The sequence below is a fragment of the Colius striatus genome, chromosome 15, assembly GCF_028858725.1.
Source record: "Colius striatus isolate bColStr4 chromosome 15, bColStr4.1.hap1, whole genome shotgun sequence".
Taxonomy (NCBI): Eukaryota; Metazoa; Chordata; class Aves; order Coliiformes; family Coliidae; genus Colius; species Colius striatus.
In genome coordinates this window covers 21,397,322-21,417,159 of record NC_084773.1, presented here as the reverse complement: position 1 = coordinate 21,417,159, position 19,838 = coordinate 21,397,322, and the positions used below count along the sequence as shown (strand labels likewise).

General features: G+C 44.3%; 1 protein-coding gene across 1 annotated transcript in view; it reads right to left on the bottom strand.

The window, feature by feature from the left end:
* GRM7 (glutamate metabotropic receptor 7) overlaps positions 1-19,838 on the bottom strand; it is a 247,709-nt gene that overhangs the window by 145,262 nt on the left and 82,609 nt on the right. The window contains exon 2 of the mRNA XM_062008216.1: positions 11,372-11,588. Within this exon, the coding sequence (XP_061864200.1) occupies positions 11,372-11,588 (217 nt within the window). The remainder of the gene's footprint in view (positions 1-11,371; positions 11,589-19,838) is intronic.

Here is a 19,838-nt window from a genome sequence, read left to right as displayed (position 1 = left end):
ATTCAGAGAATTAGATTATAAATTATCTTTAACCAATGCTTAATGAGAGCATTCTCTTGATCACAGCCCTAGATAGCCACTTCCAGACTGCTCACATCCAGATAAAGTCTTACATTGTAAAGCAGATACCTGAACTAGTTCTTATTCTTCATAAGAAGCCACTTTCCCTCATCCCAGAGCCAGGCCATCACCACAAATGTGCTAGTACCCAGAAAGCCATCATGTAGCATCATCCCTGTGAGGACCCAGCCCTCATAAGGCAGCACCAGGACATCCCAACAGACCAGAGCTCACACACAGCACCGGGGCAGAGGCCAACAGAATAGCTCCCAGCCTTAGGCAGAGCAGCACAAGCAGCCCTGAGCTGCTCCTCCTTGTCTCTATTAGATCCTATATCAGGCTGCCTTTGCCTAAAGGAAGGCAGGAAGCTGTCTGGGGAGAGGAGCTGGAGCCCGCCAGGGACCCAGGCTGCAACCACATCTCCTGCCAGTGATATGTGTTTCACAGGAGCAGAAAACATCCCTGCCTGACCTTAAGCAAAACACCTTATTGTACACACAAAGCCAGGCTGCAGGTGCCTGCTCTCCCTGTCAGACTGGGGCTCTCCCAAGCAAGCAGCAGCCTAGTGAAGTGTTGCCATTTATTGAGAGCAAAGAGGAAGCTTCAGCGTGTCCTGCAGCAGCCAGCATCAGCAGAAAATCCAGCTCCAAATCAACATCTGCATCTTGGAGCTGCCTTTCTGCTGCCCAGAGTTTAAGCTGTTTCATCTCAGTGTTTACACTGACAATTAAATACACGTTAAGTCCACCAACTTTGTTATGAACAGGTCAAAAGTGATGGGAATGGGGAACACTGAAAGCACTGTGACTCATAATGGGGTGATTTGCTGCTGGCACGTCCATGTGCTGATGTAAATGACAACACAGGACCAGTCAAGGCACGTGGCTGGGAAAGAGGGAGATGTTTGAGGGAAAGAGGGGGATCGTCAGCATGAGCTTTTTGTTTCAGTAATGAACATGGGTAAATGTTAAGATAATGCCAGTAGTGTCTGGCATTCTGGAAGAAGATATGTGACCTCCTGATTCCTTACAGACTGAAAAGATAAGAATCTTGAAACACTAAAGAGCAAGGAAACAGAGCCTGCATGATAAACTGTGTGTATATATCTTCCCAACATCCTGGCCATATGTGCAAGCCACTTAAAATGCCGTATTGCAGTTCATATTTCCCACTCAGATATCTCGCTGGGTGTACCTCAGTGAATAGTCTGGGCATTTCAAACATTGTCTTGATAAATAGCCCTTCTAAGAATGTCTACAAAAAGAGCATCAACTGCATTGATCATAATTTACTACCTGCTATGATTTTGCAAAGCAAGTGTACACAGACCTGGTCAGAGCGACTTTCTCCTCTCATTGATCTTTTTCTCTACACAAGGAAGCCGGTCTGAGGAAGGCTTAGATGGCTTTGGAGACATAGCAAGGAATATTTTTGGCATGCCTGGAAGATCACTAGCAGTGCATGAAAGCCATCTTCCCAGAGTGTGAAGGGCTGAGGACGTTTGTCATCTTCTGTTGTCTGAGGAAGGATAAGGAATGAAGAAGGCAGGGGAGGGCGTGTGATGGAAGAGGCATCTTAGAATTATTTATGTGCTGCTACTCCCCCATGGCTATGAAAGCTGTTCTTTGCATTAGCACAAAGTGAAAAGGGACTGTGAAGTATGGAAGGTACAAGATGAGGCAGTATTTTGTGTTTCCTCCTGGGATGCAGGATTTCAGTGACAGAAACTGGAATAACTCACTGCATTCGCTTATATATTACCCTTCAGATGCAGGAATGCATTTAGAGCTGGTTGCAGCAAACTCAGCCAGCTTGGCAAAACAGACACATCCCAGGGGAACACCCCAGGGGAATCTCTGTGTTTCTGCTTTCCGTGGGGAAAGGCAAAACGACACCAGGGGCTTCCTCTGCAGAAAGTTCTCATGAAGTTCATTTTATTCCTTCAGGAAAACTGACAAGAGGCTTCGTGCCATGACCTGGAACAGGCACCGTAGGCAAAGGTGAAAGGGGATCTGGGACTCACAGGCTCCACTTCTCTGCCTGGGAAGGCTGGAGGGCAGGGGAAAAGCCTGGGGAAGAGCAAAGACACTCAGGTGCAGTTGTCTAGGACGTCTGGTTTCACTGCCCCCCAGCAGAAAAACGAGCCTTTGGGAAGAATTTCAATCATACCTGCCAGAAGTTCTACGTTTTCACAATAAAAGTCAATTTTGGTTTTGAAATTTCTGAGCTTTGGGCTTTTTTTGAGTGCAACAAATGTGATTTTCTAGCCCACTCTCTATGGCAAATCCTGCTTATTCACAGGTATGCTTTTTCCCTGACATGGCTCAATCTTTGCAACCTCAGCCATTTCTATCAGCCTTCATTTTATGGCTTTTCATCTCTCCTTCTCCTAGTGCTCATCCCCCTCTTGCTGTTTCCACAGACTCATTCCTTCCTTTTATTGTTCAGTAAACCTGAACTCTCTCCTTTCCCCTTACTCCTTCCTAAAACATCAGCTTTTTCCTGTCAATAGGACCTTCTCCTCAAGCTTTCTAAAGCACATTAACACACTTTTTGTCCATTCCCTTAATATTTCCACCACTGTTTTGGGGTTTTCTTCCATTTTCTATTCCTCCCAGCAGACAATGGATGCAGAGCAAGCAAACTCTCTTGCTTCTCTGATCCTGTTCCACCCTGCAGTCCCTCCCAGGAGGAATGTATTACCCTGAGATGCAAAAGAACTGTCAAAGAACAAATGGGGCAGGGGGGAAGGATTTGGATTAACAGTTTACTGAATCTGCATCAATCCAGCTTCACTCCTGCATCTTGGGGCATGCACCTTGCAACATGCAGGAGAGCTCCCTGGAAGTGTCTCATTTCACTGGGAAGAATAAAGGCTCAACACCATGTTTTTCTGCTTTGAAATAACAAGGACTTAACCAACTGCTGGTTTCCAGGTGATCCACACAATGCATTTCACAGAACCACCAAAGCAATGCTTCATTCAATGTGGGCATCACTTTTGAAGGATGCTGGCAGTTATTTGTTTAGTAACAAGAATTGCCTACTTCAATTTTACTCAGTCCCTGAAATGCAATCTCCAAATGTTCAATAAATGCCATAAAAAGGCAGATATTTATCATTAAAGTGACTTATGCTATAATTGGGATGGCAGCCCGTTTCAGCTATCCAATAATACCGTGTGAGATCATTCAGGAGGACAGAGTGCAAGTTTCTGTATCAGCGTGGAACCGGTCTCGGATTTCACATAGGCAGATGTGAAGGTAATGATCATGTCAGCTCTTCACCTCTTCCCTCTCCCCACACTCTAGTTCATTGATTTTTCATGAGTCTATTTGAGCAGCAGGAATTACTCAGATCCCTGCTTGCTCCATCACAGAATTATAACGTGATTTGGGCAGACAGGCTCCTGATGCTGCAGTGCTATCAGGTTCATACCCAAACCATGTGTGCCTAATGCCCAGCAGCTTCAGTGCTCTCTTGAATGAGACTATAAGAACCCTAGAAACCTACACCAGGGATTTCTCTTCCAATGACGACACAAGATTGGAAAATACATATAATCACATGCATAGCAGTGACTGGATATCTTCTCATTCCAGTTCTTTAATGACATGCTTCTATTTGGTGCCTACACTCCCTGCATAATCGAGAGAGAGAAATAAGACGTTTCAGAAGGGCAACTCAGACCCCATCACTCTTCATTACTGCACAGGGAACAGAGCCAACTAACTTAGGACATCTGTTGTGTCCTAGGTAGGAAGATGCCAAAGAGATGAAGATGGCATTCACAGTATTTTGATAACATAAAACACAAGCAGGTGCCTGATGGATTTCTCAACATTTAAGTCAGGAACCAAACGAGCTGTACCCAATACCACAGGGAAGCCAGAAGCCCAGTCATCATCACCAATTCACTCCTCTAAATGACATCACTTCCCACAAATTAAAAGAGCCACAGCAGCACAGACCCCCCACACACAGGGTAACAGATACACTTTGCAGAGACACACTTTGCTTTTTCTTTTCCACTATCAGAAGTGTACTATTAAGTTCTAAATGCAATCTAAAACACCCCTGGGAATCAAGTCCAGTGCATCTTCTACAAGATCAGTTACAAGTTAAAGGAAATCCCATTAAACCTATGAAATCTGTCAGACTGCAGCACCCAGCACGAGCTGACAGAGCAGCAGAAAGCAATTTCTCTTGACTTTTATTTTTGCAAATCACAAAACATTTGTTATTTGACAAAACATGGGAAGGAAAAGAATAGCTTTGCTAACACTGTTATTTAACACAACATCACTGAACGGCAGAGGGACAGATGTGTGAGTGCTTGACAGAAATAGAAAGTAAAATGGAAACCTCTGCAAGTGCTCTGATACAAATGACTTGATTTCACTCATGGTTTAGATATTCATTTTTCCTATATTTCATCCAGCAAACAGGCTCTCAAGAAAATGAATAAAGGCCATTCCCATCAGAAAGTGTAATCATTTAACACAATCAAAGACAAAGGAATGGCCCTGCACTGCTGCCTCTCCATCCTCCCAAGACCTCTGTCCCTTCCTGCAGACACTGAGCCACCTGCCAGGCAGAAGAGCACCCAAGGGAGCAATCTGCAGGACCAGTGATTTGCTGGGAAAGGACTAGATGATCTCTAAAGGTCCCTTCCAACCCCTACCATTCTATGATACCCTCAAACTCCATAAAAGCACTGGGAAGTGTGATGCTCCAGAGAGCTGCTGTTCCCTGAGGCGACAGAACCTGAGATTCACACTAAACACCACTTTGGAAATGTCTGCTTTTCCCAGGCTGGCTTTTGGGCTGCACTTCTAAACTGTATTTATAGACCCATTTGTCAACACTTAAGCTCAGCTGTTTCCTCCTCCTGAAAAGCTGTAGAAGGTTCCTACCCCTTGGGTTACTGCAAGGGGAGATCCAATGAACACAACTCACAAAACACTGCTCCTCCAGCTAATAAATAAATGGTCATCACAGTGGACAGTGCAACACCTCAGTCCATCTTCTTCCAAACAATGACTCGTTCCAATGAATATCTGAGCAGGGACTGGGTTAAAGGGTGGGTTCTGCTGCTGCCACAAGGAACACACACCAGAGGTGACTCATTTTGGGCACAGCTGGATGCTGTGTGGTTATCACCCGCTGCCACCATGCTCTGCACAGCTTCACTAAGGAATTGTAACTATTTGCTCTTTATTGACACAACCAATGCAGTCTTTGCCCATCACAGGGATGCCACTACCTGTTTTTTAACTTATGTTTAGTCTTCTTTTAACCTTGGATTGTGTTGTAAAGTGACTGCTCTTTGTCATGAGCATTCTAAATCCATTCAGTGGCGCTTTAATGATCAAGGAAAAAGAGAGAGAAGTTTCAATAACATCAGAAAATAAGAGAAAAAAAAGTAAAACCAGGACATTCCATCTGGCAGTAGGATTCAGTTCTCTATTTGAGATACACAGACAGAACAGTCTCCTCTCCCTTCTTAAAACAGTCACACGACTCCCTCACAGCCACGATTTAACTCTCTCATGTTATCCAGCACTAATTTGTGCTAATGGAATTCCCAACAGACAGCATAAAAATGAGTTCTATTACAAAAATGCAGATTCAGGATCATAGCAGGCAGCTGAACAGACCTCCAGGAGCCTACAAAAACTGCTGTGTGATTCACTGACAGATGATACGGCAGCTCTTGGCTTTTAACCAGGTCAGCTTCCATGGAAGACAGGCACTGAATTAAATCACCACACGAGGACATACCACACTGGGGATTTCACAGAAAGCATCATGAGATGGACCAGATCACCAAAAGATTCCGAACTCTGAGAAACACAAATCGTAGAAAACAGATGTCAAGGCTTAGGAAAAGCTGTCATATTTCCACACTTAGGTAGCTGAAGGGATTTAAACCACTTTGCTACAGATAACAAACCCATAGGAGATACAAACCTTTGCTCCAGGTAACAAAATCATTCCTGTAGGAGCTACTTAACTGTGTGCAGCTGATTTGTAAAGAAACCAGTGCATCAGGAGGTTATACTGTGTACTGCACAGATTACCATGGCATGCAAAAAGTGGTTCATCTGATTTCCCAATGACACTGGGTAGACATAAAGACAACGTGTCTCGTGTCTGTGTGTGTATATGGATGGGTTTACTGGCAAATGTAAAGCTGGTAAAATAAAGATTAAAAAGAAATCCGAGTTTATATTGAGGGATAGGGAACAAATATCGTTCAGTATCACTGCTGGAAAAACTAATATGCTTATGAGGGTAAGGAGAAGGGGTCAGAATTTCAAAGGCTTCTTCTTTGCCCTGACAATGAAGGGGTTTTGGTGTTTCATCTGTCTCTGAGCCCATTCAGCTCCCACAGCAAGCGCATCTGGGCCATCCCTTACGTAAGCGCCGCCTGCACAGCTCTCAGGGATCCTGGAGACAGAGGAATTAAACAAACAGGGATGCAAAAAAAATCTCCAGGAAAAAAAAAAGAAGAAGAAGAAAAGAAGATAAAGAGACTGTGGTGAGCGTTGTGCTTCCTGGGTTAAAGTGGATTAAAGTTTACTCTGCCTTCTGTTCCGTCAAGGTGACGGCAGCCGTTTAACAAACACGCCGCAGCATCTCAGAGTCTTCAGGACAAACTTCAGTATATAGAATCACATCAGCACACTGGTACAAGAGCTTTAATCCTTTTCTATCATGTCTTTAGCTCACATGCTTTTACAGGATATTTCCTCTGGTCCTTACCAACGCTGAGAACATCATCATCATCTAAACTAATTCTCAATCAGGAGATTAAGGTTCTGCATTACCAACATGCTGCTCCGTACAGTGCAAGAGTTTGTGCAAAGAACTGTGCTCAAAATCAGCTTTGCTGAATGAAGATGCTTATTTCTGAGATGAAGTCACACAAGGAAGCTATGGAAAGGCAGAAGAAAGAGGTAAAGGTAGTGGACAGATGGGTTCGACGGTCCAGGCATCCCCTTCCTTACAGCATCTGTGCTGCAGCCTGTGGAGTGAGCATCAAAGTCTCCACAAGCAAAGCAGCCAGTGTACTCATCTGTGAAATGGGTGATTTTTGTAAAGCAAAAGATGAATAAATGCATACTAGATCTTTCATTTATCTGTTAGGAGGTATTCAAGTGATCTTTTGCTAATGACTTCAATATATATATATAAATTTCTTACAGATAGCAATTAACCTTCTGGCACAGATTCATCTTTAAAAAAAATCAAAGATGAATTAATCTTTGAAATTCAAGTATTCAGTAGTTTCATTAATAATCTGAAATTGTCCTTTAGATTTTCCATAATTAGACCATTCCCCTAATTTATTAATCCCACAGACTGCAGAGCATGTTTCAAATCTTCATCTCCTGCCACAATGACATATTCAAACTCGCTTGAAGTACTCATAATAAAAGTCACTTTGTGAAGAATTATTAACTCAAAGGATCAAGCAAAGGCTTTATATGCTAAAGCATATTTGAAAACTAAGCAAGGATAGCACTTTCTACTCATCCTCACAATTCCTCAGGTCTTGGCTGAACCAGAAACAAGTTTGGATAAAACACTGAAGTTAGGATAATTATCTCACTACAGACTCAAGGCCACAGAGAATAAATGTGCTAGTACCAACAGGCTACATCTTTTCTACTCCAAAGATACAAGGCAGTGAGCTGAGAGCTAATAACAGCCCTTTATTGCTGGTGTGTCTCAAACTTTGCCTCATGAGCTCCACACCAGGGCTGCTCCTGGCAGATGCCCATGGTCCTACAGGGCCATGGCAGCAAGAACCAAGGCAAGGACCTCTGCCCTGACACCTCACCCAACTCTGCTCATCCTAAGAGGCTTGGGGAGCAGGCAGGACTGATGCCAGCTCTGCAATCCCTATAGCCAGGAAAGCTCTCAAACAGCAAACTGCAGCCAGTGCTGCATGGTCTTGCCACAGCCCAGGCAGCAGGAAGAAGCCAGGGCTGAAAAAACTTGTAGCTATATTTGCACCTATTGCAACCCCTCATTTGCACCAGGCTACAGCGTGCCACCGCTTTGTCTCTGTACTCACTGGTGTGCTGGGCTCCTGCACTGGAGATCAAGGGAGTTAACAAGTCTGCATGCACACAGACATGGTGTTTCTGCAAGTCTCACTGCAGCTTGGCTGGGTTCTGATGTCTGCTGTGAGGAGGCAACTGTGGCAACTCACTCAGCAACCAAACCCTGAGGAAGACCAAAGCCTACACCCAGAAATGAAACGGATCATGCTTTAAGCATAGCACAGTTGGTCCTGATGAACATCACATGCTTTAGCTAACTGGAAAATGAGCTAAGATGTGCCTTACCACCTAAATACCTTTCCTGTCCTCCATCCTCCCCACATCTAAGCAGGGTACACTGAGTTGGGAAGAAGAGGTAATCCACAGCCTCCCTGAGTGCCAGAAGAACTTGATCTGATGAAGGAAAAAGCTTCCTCCCTCTGCTGTTGCATTGCCGTTGCTTCTGGCATGGCTTTTCTAACCAGGGTGAGTTTTGATTGGCACCCCAAGCACCATGTTCATCTGCTGGCATGGCAGCAATGGGATCATCACAACTGTGCCCCTATCCCTCCCTCCCTCCTGGTCCCTGCAGCGTTACACATGGCACGTTGCTGTGCTTGGCTGGTGCTGCAAAGATACTGCAGAGTCACACATCTCAGCCAGGCCACACGTATTTGGACCCATTTAAGCATATTTGAAGTGCAACTGATGTTGGTGGCACTCCTCTGTCTCATGAAACCTCCCATCTCTCTGTTCCTCATCAGGGAGATTATTCACCTCGTGCTTTCACACAGCTCTTGACCACTCAAAACATTTTTAACCAGATAAAGGAACTACTAACTACACCACAGCTATGTGTCAGTAAAATTACTGCTTCACAGTGTTTCCTCAGGAGGCTCTGGATACTGCAGCCATCACCTGACAGCCTGGTTAATCATTTCTTCAGCGTAACATGGCCCCAACAAGACACAGCCACATCAGGCACAAGGAAAGGAGCCCCAAAACTGTTGCACCCTCAACATCATCTCCCCCAGAGCATGGATAAATCCCATTGCAATGTGACTGCCCTGCACAAAACAGCAGCTGAGGGATGGTCACAACCGATCCCTGGAGCTGGGGGACAAGGTGCCATTTCCCCTTGCAGCTCAGGACCTGCATCTCCAGGCAGCTCTGCTCCAATTAAATACCTAGACAACAGAATCTTCTTACACTTCCCAGGGTTTTAAAAACCAAGGGAACTTGTTGACAGATATTAAATCCCCTCAGAACCTCACCTAAGCTTTATCTGTATAGCAAAAAGAATTCAGTGCAGCCCCAAGGAAGAAAAAGCTGCTGCACTGAATCAGAGAGAGCACCAGGGATTGGATTATTCCAGTCTCCAGACAAGGAACATTGCCTATAGGAAAGAAAGTTTATGCACTATCCTTGCTAGTGTCTTAATCTTGTAGGTGTGACCTGCATCACTCTGCATGCAAAGCTGTTTTAAGCAGGGTATTCTTTCAGTTTCATGCTTTGCCTTTTACGAAGGATGTTGAGTTACGTGTTGACTCTATGAACAGCTCCTGTCATTAACTTCATTCCACAGAAGGGCCAGAAAATGACACAGTCAGTATTATTCAGCTAGAGTTTGTCCTTGCCACAGAGAACACATTTCTGGTATGATTTTGCAACTGTGGATATTTGCAAATAAAGTCAATTTTAAATTCTAATGAACAGTGGCATTTGTCACTTCTTGCAGTATTAAATCCAAACCCATTTTCTTTAATACCACATAAATATGCATTTGAACGAACAGACAAACTTATGCAAATATAGGTTCCTTCTGTGAGATCAACATAATGAAACAATTCTGGATTCCTCTCTCTAAAGCCCCTTTCTTTTAAGTGCAGCTGCCTTCTCTGCTCCCTCCTTGGACTGTGCTGCCAAAAGTGATCCATCAACGTGGGAGAGCTGCTGCTCCCCTTGCAGAGAGCACAGGCAGTTGGCAGGAGCAGAGGAGGTGCTGTGGAACCAGTCGTGCAGCATCCCAGTCCACTCCTGGCGTGCACCAACCTGACTGGTCACTTGTGGAGTCCAGGGAATGACCTGAGGATTGTGTGGTGCTGTTTGTTGAATGCAATGCCAGGGCAGCTATTGGCTGGGACATCTCAGAGTTAGTTTTGAATACAACATCGCTTATTCTCATGCAATGACATACAATTGAAAGCCTTCTGGACGTGGGCCTTGCATACATCACCCATGGCATCACCTGCTGCTTTTTGCTTACCAGCATTAAGAATCATCTTTAAACATTGCAATTTCCAAACCTTTATGATTCTGGATTCTACATCAGCTTGCCATGGATTTATACCTCTACTCCCTGCAGCGCCATCTAAAGTCCTCTTGTGTCTCTGGGGGAAATTTGGAACTATTTACCTTGAAGAATAAGTCCAGGGGATAAGGGTATGAGCACCCTGACACAGCAGCCACACCTTCAAGACAGTCCTTGTCTGTGTTTTGTACTAGAACAGGAAACCAAGCTGTAGGATTGGAGATTTCTGCCATGGTTATTGTTAAGGTTCAACTCAATACCATAAGCTCAGCCCAGCATTTCCCTGTTCCCTTGGAACACCTCTCATGGGCAAGTGCCCCTGTCCAACACAATTTGACCTTCTTGGGACACCACTAAATGAAACCAGTAACGAGAAAAATATGATGCATCACAGCAAATATACACCTCACACTGCACTGCTGAGTTTCTTGCCTCCATATCCCAGGCCAGTAATCTGTGAGCCTTTAGGTGAAAAAAAGATTATGAATTGACTCCACTGAATTAGTCAAGAGAAATGCTAAAGAAAAGCAACACAAAGCAGGCAGCAATCTGAAGGGTGAACAACAGTAGGACAACACGAGTCAATGTCTGGTAACAAGCAGCCTCACAGAATTTCTAGCTGTGAAGAGATAAAAGCTCAGCATTTTCAAGTCCATCTTCCACCCATGCCAACAGAATCTAATGCCATCCAGTGGCACGGGAGGAGCTTGATCACACTCGGGGTTTTCTATTTTCTCCAGAAATGATTGAAAACCACTGAGGTTTCAAACTCTCTGAAACTCCATAAGCAATTTAGGAATGAGAGGAGCCATTACAGAGTCATTGCAAGGAACTGGAGCAACTTTAGAATCCAATATATGTCCTGGAACAATAAGACAGCATTTGGCACAAGATAACATTCATTACTTGCAGAGCATTTTCTGGAGGGTGGACGGGCGTTGCCTACCTGCCTCTCTGGAAATTTGCATGAAGGACTCGACTCCTTTTTCTCCATAATTCCCTTCAGATGCCAAAGTGGACACATAATTCCATCCCAAAGCTTTCACAATGTCCACCATTGCTTGTGCTTGGAAGGAATCTGGAGGAACCACACGGGAGAAGAAATCATAGCGCCTGTCATCACTCAACTCTGGTGCAGTTGAGGCATAACTGATTTGTGGGATCTGTAGAGAAAAATAATTTCTGATAAATACACATGTTCATACACTCATTGCACTTCTTGCAGCACTTGCCTAAAGCAGCTGGCTTCAGCTGAGCCTCGGTTCATCTTCCTCACATCCAGCTAGAGCGCTCCACCACGTTCGTTTCCAATGTATAAGTCAAAGAAACAATCTTTTCATTGACTTCAAGACACACACACAAATCATCAATCAATTGCAAACAGCTGTATACATGCATGTGCATAATCTCTTCCTTTCAGGCAATCTGAACCAAATCCAGCACACACAAACTGGTTTCTCACTATGTCCTTTTCATTGGTGTCCTGGTTTACTGGCACCAGGTCATTTGGGATCCTGAATGTTTCTGGCTACACCTTTCATTGTGGTTGAAAGCCAGAAGGACCCTCCATCAGTTTTCAGAGGATGAAGAAGCTCCTAAACATTAAATTGCAACTCCAGGTTTAATCAAAAGGATGTTTGTTTCTTATTCTTTCTGATGGAGAACAGTCATGGAAGATTGCTGAGCACGGGCATCTCTGACCCACAAAACCAACACGGGCACGAGTCAGCTCTGTCCTAAAACTCTGCTTGACCATGACCAGCCAGCTGTCACTCTTCCTTCCCACAGCTGAAGACTCACAGCTACTGTTTATGAGAGAGGCCAGAATATTGTTCAGGGCTATTTTCTCCTGGATAACAAAGGTCCCTAAGCAGCTATCAAGCTGACAGTATGTTAATCCCCAAACCCATTATGGGATTCTTTGAGTAACAACCTGGGACTGCTCCTTAAATTCAGGAACCTGCCATAATCCTCACTTGAGATGCCAAGGAGGGAAAAAAAAAGAGATTTGCAATATACACAAACATGATCATATACAATGATTTGAGACTTCCAGACTGCAGAAAGGTCAGTATTTCATGCCTTAGTACAAGCATCTTTTTGCATTCTCATATTCTGTCTTTGCACAGCATTCTTGCAAGTATTTATTAGCTCTCCTGCCTTCTCAGAAGAAAAAGCATTCAATTTCTCCAGGCTCAGTACTGCAAGGGGCTTTGCAACTTTGGTTCTCACAGAGTTTAGTAGCAGAGGAGAGCAAACACAGCCTTTCCACAGAGTACTTACTACAGCTGTACACCTATGTGTACATTCACAACTTGTACAGCAGAGTAAAGGCACACTTGCCAAGCAAAATTAATTACTGCTGAAGGCCCAGCAGATAACAAAACTCATCTAAAACACCCAACATGATCAGATACCACAGCGTTTGCTGGGACACATTTCTGTTTGTAACCTCTCCTGATTCATCATCAACCACAACAAAACATCACACAAAGACTTAAGATCTCTTTAGCTTCATTCAGCGTCAGCCTAGAGCAAAACACAGCTCATGGCCCTTCCTTAGAGCCCAGCACCAGCAGGACCCTGCTCAGGGAGCATGCTGAATCCAGTCCCAGGTGCAGTACCACTCTTACTTGCTAGCAATTATTAGACCTAAACAAACAAGCTTTCAGCAGGAGCTCAGGACATCGCTGCAGATGTTGGAGAACTGAATCCCCCATCCTTTGGCAGCCTTTCCCTTGGATACATCATGTTCCTCCTTTGTGCGCCCGCTGGTTTTACAACCACAGAGGTGGCTAATCAAGCTGAAAGCAAGACAGCAGCCATCTGCAGAGCCTTGCCAGATTTATTTTAGGTCTGTGGCTTGTGGACAGCACATTGCCAGCAAGACCTTCCAGTGCTCCAGTCACAGAAAATTAAACAAGTTCAAACTGAGGCTGCTGGGAAGAGCACAGCGTGCGGCTGGCCACTGCTGCATCATTTACTTGCTCAGTGTTTCACCTGGGGGCCAGCAAAGCTGGGAGACCACTCTCAAAGACAAATAGATCAATTGCAACAATTCATCAGGTTTCTTCATTTTTCATCTGCCTTAGGAATGACTTTCAGCTAACACCAACTACTGGGGTTGCACAGAAAATGCTGGGCACCCTGGCTGTCAAATGCAAGTTAAATTCCTAATTTGCCTGTGCCTGCAATTGCTGTTGTAGTAAATGATGGGTGACATTTTAGGATCTCTCTCTTCTCATCTGTACAAAGCAGTTAAGGGAGCTTGCTCAGTTGCTTATCAGCTTAATTCGTCTCTTCACTGGATGGTATTATATAGAGTGGAACAGTTAACCAGGCTGACTTCATGGGTGCTGTTTACCCATTATTAGTCAGACAAACATCCAGCACACACCATAGAGCCCCACACACATCGAGCCACCCTGAGGCAGCCAACTGCTGCTGGGCTGCTTTTTGACTCATAAAAAAAAAAAGGATGAAATAAGATCTTTTTTTTCTAGATCTGTGGCAAGTATTTGTATTCCAACTTGCCAGCAACTGCTTTCTCAACTAAGCAGCACAACGAGCATACTCAGCACTTTTACAAAAGGAGAGCTTTTACAGAATGTGCTCCATCACTTACATTACTTGGGAAACTTTTGGGGTTGGTTTTATTCTACTTTTTTCCTCTGCCCATGAAATATTAATCACTTCTGGCTGTTTCTAGCACTTGGAGTATAGAAAGAATATATTAAGGGGTTTTTACCAACATTTCTTGCAGGTTATCTAAATGCAACATAAAGTTTTATGTATGAGGAGGAGAATTTTCATAACATTTTGTCTGAAGACGGGAAGAAAAGCCCATAAAGGGATACAATAAAGACTGCAGCCATTAGAGCCAAACTTTGTCCAGTATGTCAAAGCATGCTGCAGGCATCCACAAAAGATGTTTTCCCTTTCAACAGGTCTTCCCACACACACACAGAGCATCCCACATGTCCAAACCAAACATCTGTCTGCATCAGCTAAAATCTAACCATCCAGTTTTCTTCTTCTCTTCCTTTCTCAACATTCCCATCCAGCTGGATGTGGACAAACCTCTCTCAGATTCTCATGTTAATCCCAGCCAAATCTCAACCACCAAGCACCCTCTCCACTCTGAGACCTCTTCACGGTGTTTGTGCTTATCAGACCAACATCCAAAAGACAACATGCACTGCTGCTCACCAGGTAAGCTCACAGACATGCACCTGCAGCTCCTGGGAGCAGTGAAGTGCACTTGAAAATGAAATGGACTGAGCCAGTTCAGCAAGACCCTACCCTGGCCAAATGTCACTGTCCTCTGTTTATAAAGAAGCAGATGGTCTCACCATGGGAGAAGGATGAGTGGGGGCCAAGGACAACAAGAAGGGCTATAATTTGATTAATATCTGATCACAAAATTCATCCTCAAGTCTGGTTCAGAGCTGTCCCTTGAGGCAGGAGGCTGGAGCATCTCCAGCCTCCCAGTTCACAACATGCACACAAACCTCCTGCCCCAGGGGGCAGAAGGGCAGTGGATGGATGCACACAGACTGGATTTCCAACTTAAAGATGCAGCAAAAACCCTCAGTAAAGCTATTCGCACAAACCCACAGTGAAATAGGTGGACATTTAATAGCAAACTCTTCTCCATCCTCATCAGTCTGCGAAGCCATTGTTTAGCACTGCTGAAAGGTGCTGAATAGGAAGCTTCCTGCTCATGCACAAAGATGGAATGAAACACAAAATGGGTTTTCCTGCAATGCCAGAGATGTCTGAGCAGTAAAGGTGACCTTAAATGCAGTCCTAATGCTACCTCATGTGTCCCTTAAATGTCTTCTCAGATGTACCAATCACTGACAGTTTTCTTTCTGGTCTGGTTTTGAAAGCAGCTGATAGGGTTCAGGTTTGCATACAAAATCCATCTGAGAGCAATGCTTGACCTGCACCATGCTCTGACCACACAAAAAGTAGGGAGTTTACTCACTTCACACAACTGACACACTAAATAGACAGCACCCAAATAAAAAGGTTTGGGCTCTCCCTTCCCTACAGCTGTTCTCTGTTTTCACAAGTCTTTATTTATACCACTCCTCCTCTTAAGTCAAACTCATTCACTTTTTTGTCCTGCAAGGGTCCAGTTTGAGACATCAGGTCCTGCTGCTGTGGGAAGAACTAGGATGTCAACAAACCCAGCAGGCATTACAACGACTTCATGTCAGGATCACCCCACAGAGCATTTCAAATGAGGTGGGCTTGTTTGTTTTTTTAAATTAACCAGATAAATCTTTTCCCTTCATTTTGGTGAAATCTGCTGTCTGTCAGGGATACCTCACATCCAGAACTTCAGCTTCGAGGAGTGAGCTTTCTCTTCAATCACATTTTTCCTATTTTCTGTTCTGAAACATCAAAAAGCTCGAGGGAATTATAGTCATCGTTCCAAATGGCTCTAACATCTTGGCAGAAGAGTTGTGATTCATGGAGAACAAGGGATAAAAGTCCCCCCTGGCCCTTATACAGCAAGGCTGTGAGGAGGAAAAGCCTGTGCTCCTCCTTTGTGTACGGCATAGCAGCCAGCCTTTTCAGAAGAGCTCTCCTGCCTGAGCCTTCAGCAGCACAAGACAACACAGTGGTAGCTGGAGCTTTCTGCAGGACACCGGGGTGCTGGCAGATGAGTAAGCACATGGCTGAGGTGGGAGGCAGATTGTCCTGGAGGCAGCTGTCGTGTTTACAGGACTACAGCAAACATCACACTCTGGAGGTTCGCATGTCGTTTGCCTGGCTGATCTTCCAACTGCAGCGAGAGTGAATGATTAATGTTGGGAACATTGCATTAGTCAGTGATTAATTAATGTTAATTTATATTTAACAATGAGCATTATTCTTCATTTATTTCATATTCTTCTTTTAATGAAAAGCCCTCTCTGATCATGCTGGGCTGTCTGGCCTGAAAAGCAGGGCTTGTTTGTGAGCAGCTGCACCGACAGCCACAGCAGAAAACACACCGAGGACCAACACGGCTCTCTGATGGTCTCCCAAGTCATTCTTTGCAACATCAACCAACTTCAAACATCAGGTTTGGAACTGAGTGTTTCCAAGTCAAATGCTTCATTTTGAACTGTTTTGTAGTCTTGCCTCATCCCTCCTCCTCCTCCTCATCTTCCTCTCACCGTTCAACAGACTCTTCTTTCCAAGTGAAATGACAGAAAGTGGTGAGCATCTTCCTAATAGCCCAGTGTCTCAACTGGAACCACAGAAGTTGTTCTCTCCAGCACCAGGAGAGAAACCAGCTCTCTCTGAAGCTGCAGTGAGTGCCAGCAGCAGTGTGCTTGCTGCCCACACCCTCACCGCCTCTGCCTGGCTCTGTCGATTCACCTGCACAGCCCAGAACCTCGTAAATCAGGGGAACCATCAAAATAATTACTGCTACTGTGCTACTTCAAGTGTGATTGAGTTAGGCTACATCTCCTCAGTAGCTCATTAAAAGATTAATAAAATGGTGCAGCTGAACCCAACTCACCAAATGACAGGAGTCAGAGAGCGATGGAAAAGGCCGTTTCCCTAAGGACCGCGTGCAATTAAGATAATGCATGAGTATACCTGTTGAGATATTAATGAGCTCCCACCAGGCTAACAATAACTTCACAGTTTGCTGCATTTTTACTCTCAACTTCCTATTAAGTTTTATTGACATGATTTCCTGACAATGGAGCAAACACCCACCCGACTTTGATGGAGCCTCTCGAACTCGTCTCCTTTGGCAGCACAGTGTCAGTCTACACAAACGGCACGGTCCTGCCAATAACCTCACTTCTACACAAAGGAGACTCCACAAGACTTTTCACTTGGCTGCAAAACTCTTTGATGGGAACTGATGGATGACTAACAACCTTGAATCCGTTTTGGTCTGAGATTTTATTCATGGAGAAATTTATCACGTCAGGGTTTAACCGTCACTTAGTACAAACTCCTCTTTGTGAACAATTTACATCTCCAATCGCATAACAAACAGCTTCAGCATCCTGAAACTGCACAGAGTTGCTTTCATTGCCTTGAATGAAACTTATTTGAAGTTTCTCACTAGTTGCTTTCTCTGGGGCAAAACTCCCCTATGCTTTTTTGATATTTTGATATATCTTTTCCCCGAACAGGAGGGGAGTTTTGCCCAGGATACAAAATGAGCTCAGATTGTGACTCAAAGCTTATGAAGGCAATAGGAACAAATCTTCCTGCTGATTTCCACTTGGCTGGAGGGGAAAAATCCAAGTTGACTCCATTTCATCAGGAGCTGACATCAGAGGGGTGACGCAACAGCCTCTGTTCTCCCCCCCCCCCCCCGCCCCACAGCAGCGGGTGGCTGTGTGGCACGTGGGGCCAGCTCATGGAGCAGAGGGAGCTTGTAAAACAAAGAACATCTCTGTCTTTTGTTCTCCTCATCAGCCCTTCCAAGAACCAAACAGCTAAATCCCTAGCTTTGGGTGGTTTTTTTCAAGGTGTCAATCTAGCAGCATGTGCCCTATTTCTGTCCTGAAAGGTGCATATGAAAACAAACATTACTGCAATTCTTGCTCTAGGGCTCTTAAAAGACTAAAGAATAATATTCCCAACGGTTGATGAGAACAAATCCTTCTCTAGTGCCTCAATAATCCCTCCTTATTATGTTTTATGATGAAATTTTAGAAGTAGTGCATTTCAAGCTGTTTTTTATACTCAGGAATAAAATGTTGACAGCGAGAAAACAAGGCAAAACAATTAACAGAAAGAAGTTTTCACATAGATCAATTTTATGAGCACCAGGAATTACCCCTGTGCAGCTCTGCACAGCCTGCAAGGTGTTCAAACACGCCAAACCTGTTGCTGCGTGCAAAAGTTACAGCACAAGAGCAGGGAACAAAAGCAGCACATCTGAAGAAGGGCATTTGTGTAACAGAGAATTTTGAAAGCCACTAATCTATTTAGAGTTCACCTCCGTTTCTCTCACTCTGTTTACCAATTACTAAAGCTACCGGTGTTCAAACAAGGTCCTGTTTGCTCTCAGCACCACCTCTCCTCTGCTAGCCCATGGTGAATTCCTAATGATGTATTAGAGAGAAACACAATCACCTACAAGGGAATTGGAGAGATATTTCATAAGGTACAGAAATACAAATACAAACAACATCAAATACAAACGGGAAGGCGAGCCTGGAGTAGGAGAAGTACATCTAATGAAGCGGAAACATTGTCAAGAGCGACAGAAGAAACACTCGGAAAATAAACCAAATCAATTACTCATGTGCATGACTGTTGCCTGTATCCAAGCTGGCCCATTCCACCAAACCTCACCACTCCATCCCACACTACTTGTCCAACATGATGGCTTTGACTAATAGGTGAAAGAGTCTTCTCTCTACTTGAACATATGGACCACAAGGACTATTAACATGGCAAGCAATAAGAGTAAATCCCACTTTCCAGAGCATTTCAAAGGAGATATCTTCCAAGTGCTCAGTAATTGCAGCTGAGGACCTTCGTCAGAGCTCCCAAGCCCCACCTAAGTTTCTTTTGTTTGGTGGGAATTTTCAAGTGGGATGGCAAAATCCCATCCTTACAGAGAACTACAGGTGTGCTTGACAAATCACCAACGAAAAACTGGATGAGGCCACCATTGTGTGGACCTCTCAGTATCAGGTGATTCAAGAGTGATGGTGATAGGAGAAAAAAGTAGAATCAGGGCTGGTAATGGACTGACAAAACACAGGGAACTGCAGGGAGAGGTTATCTGCAATTTCATGTCACTGAATCGTCCTGCTGTGCAGCACACACTTCAGCTGCAATACATAATGAGCAAACATTAGAAGCTCCATGCAGATTGTTGGAGGGGAATGAAGAGGGAAAGCCAGTCCAATCAACCTTCATCCCTAGCATCACTGTCATAGCACTGAAGTGGAAAGATGCCCTGAATAATACTGGCAAGCTGAGAGTATATTCCATAGCTACACGGTCTCTCCTGCCTCCTTTTCTAGAACAAGGAAGTAGTCTCATGAATTACTCTAGAAAGAAATAATTGTAGCAATTAAGGGAACAATAATTACAGCAATTAGTACTGTCCACACGGCTCATGGGAGCACTTTATCAACTCAAACTGAAAGCAGCAAGAAAAAAAATTACAGCTAGAGAGTAAAATGAGAGGTGTCTAAGAACACAAAGTGTCTCGGTTTCATCTTGATGACCTGTGCCTAGAACTAGGTCTACCTGTGACGTCCACAGTTTGGGCTTCCGTAGATGCAAAATGGGAAGGCATCTCTTAGCTTTTAACTGCTGAAAGATGCTTGGCTGGATGGCTTGAAGCCAGGACCCACAATTTTAATGAAAGCCTTAGCACAGCAAGCAGCATCTTCTCTCCTTCTAAGGCTGTAACTTCATACTGT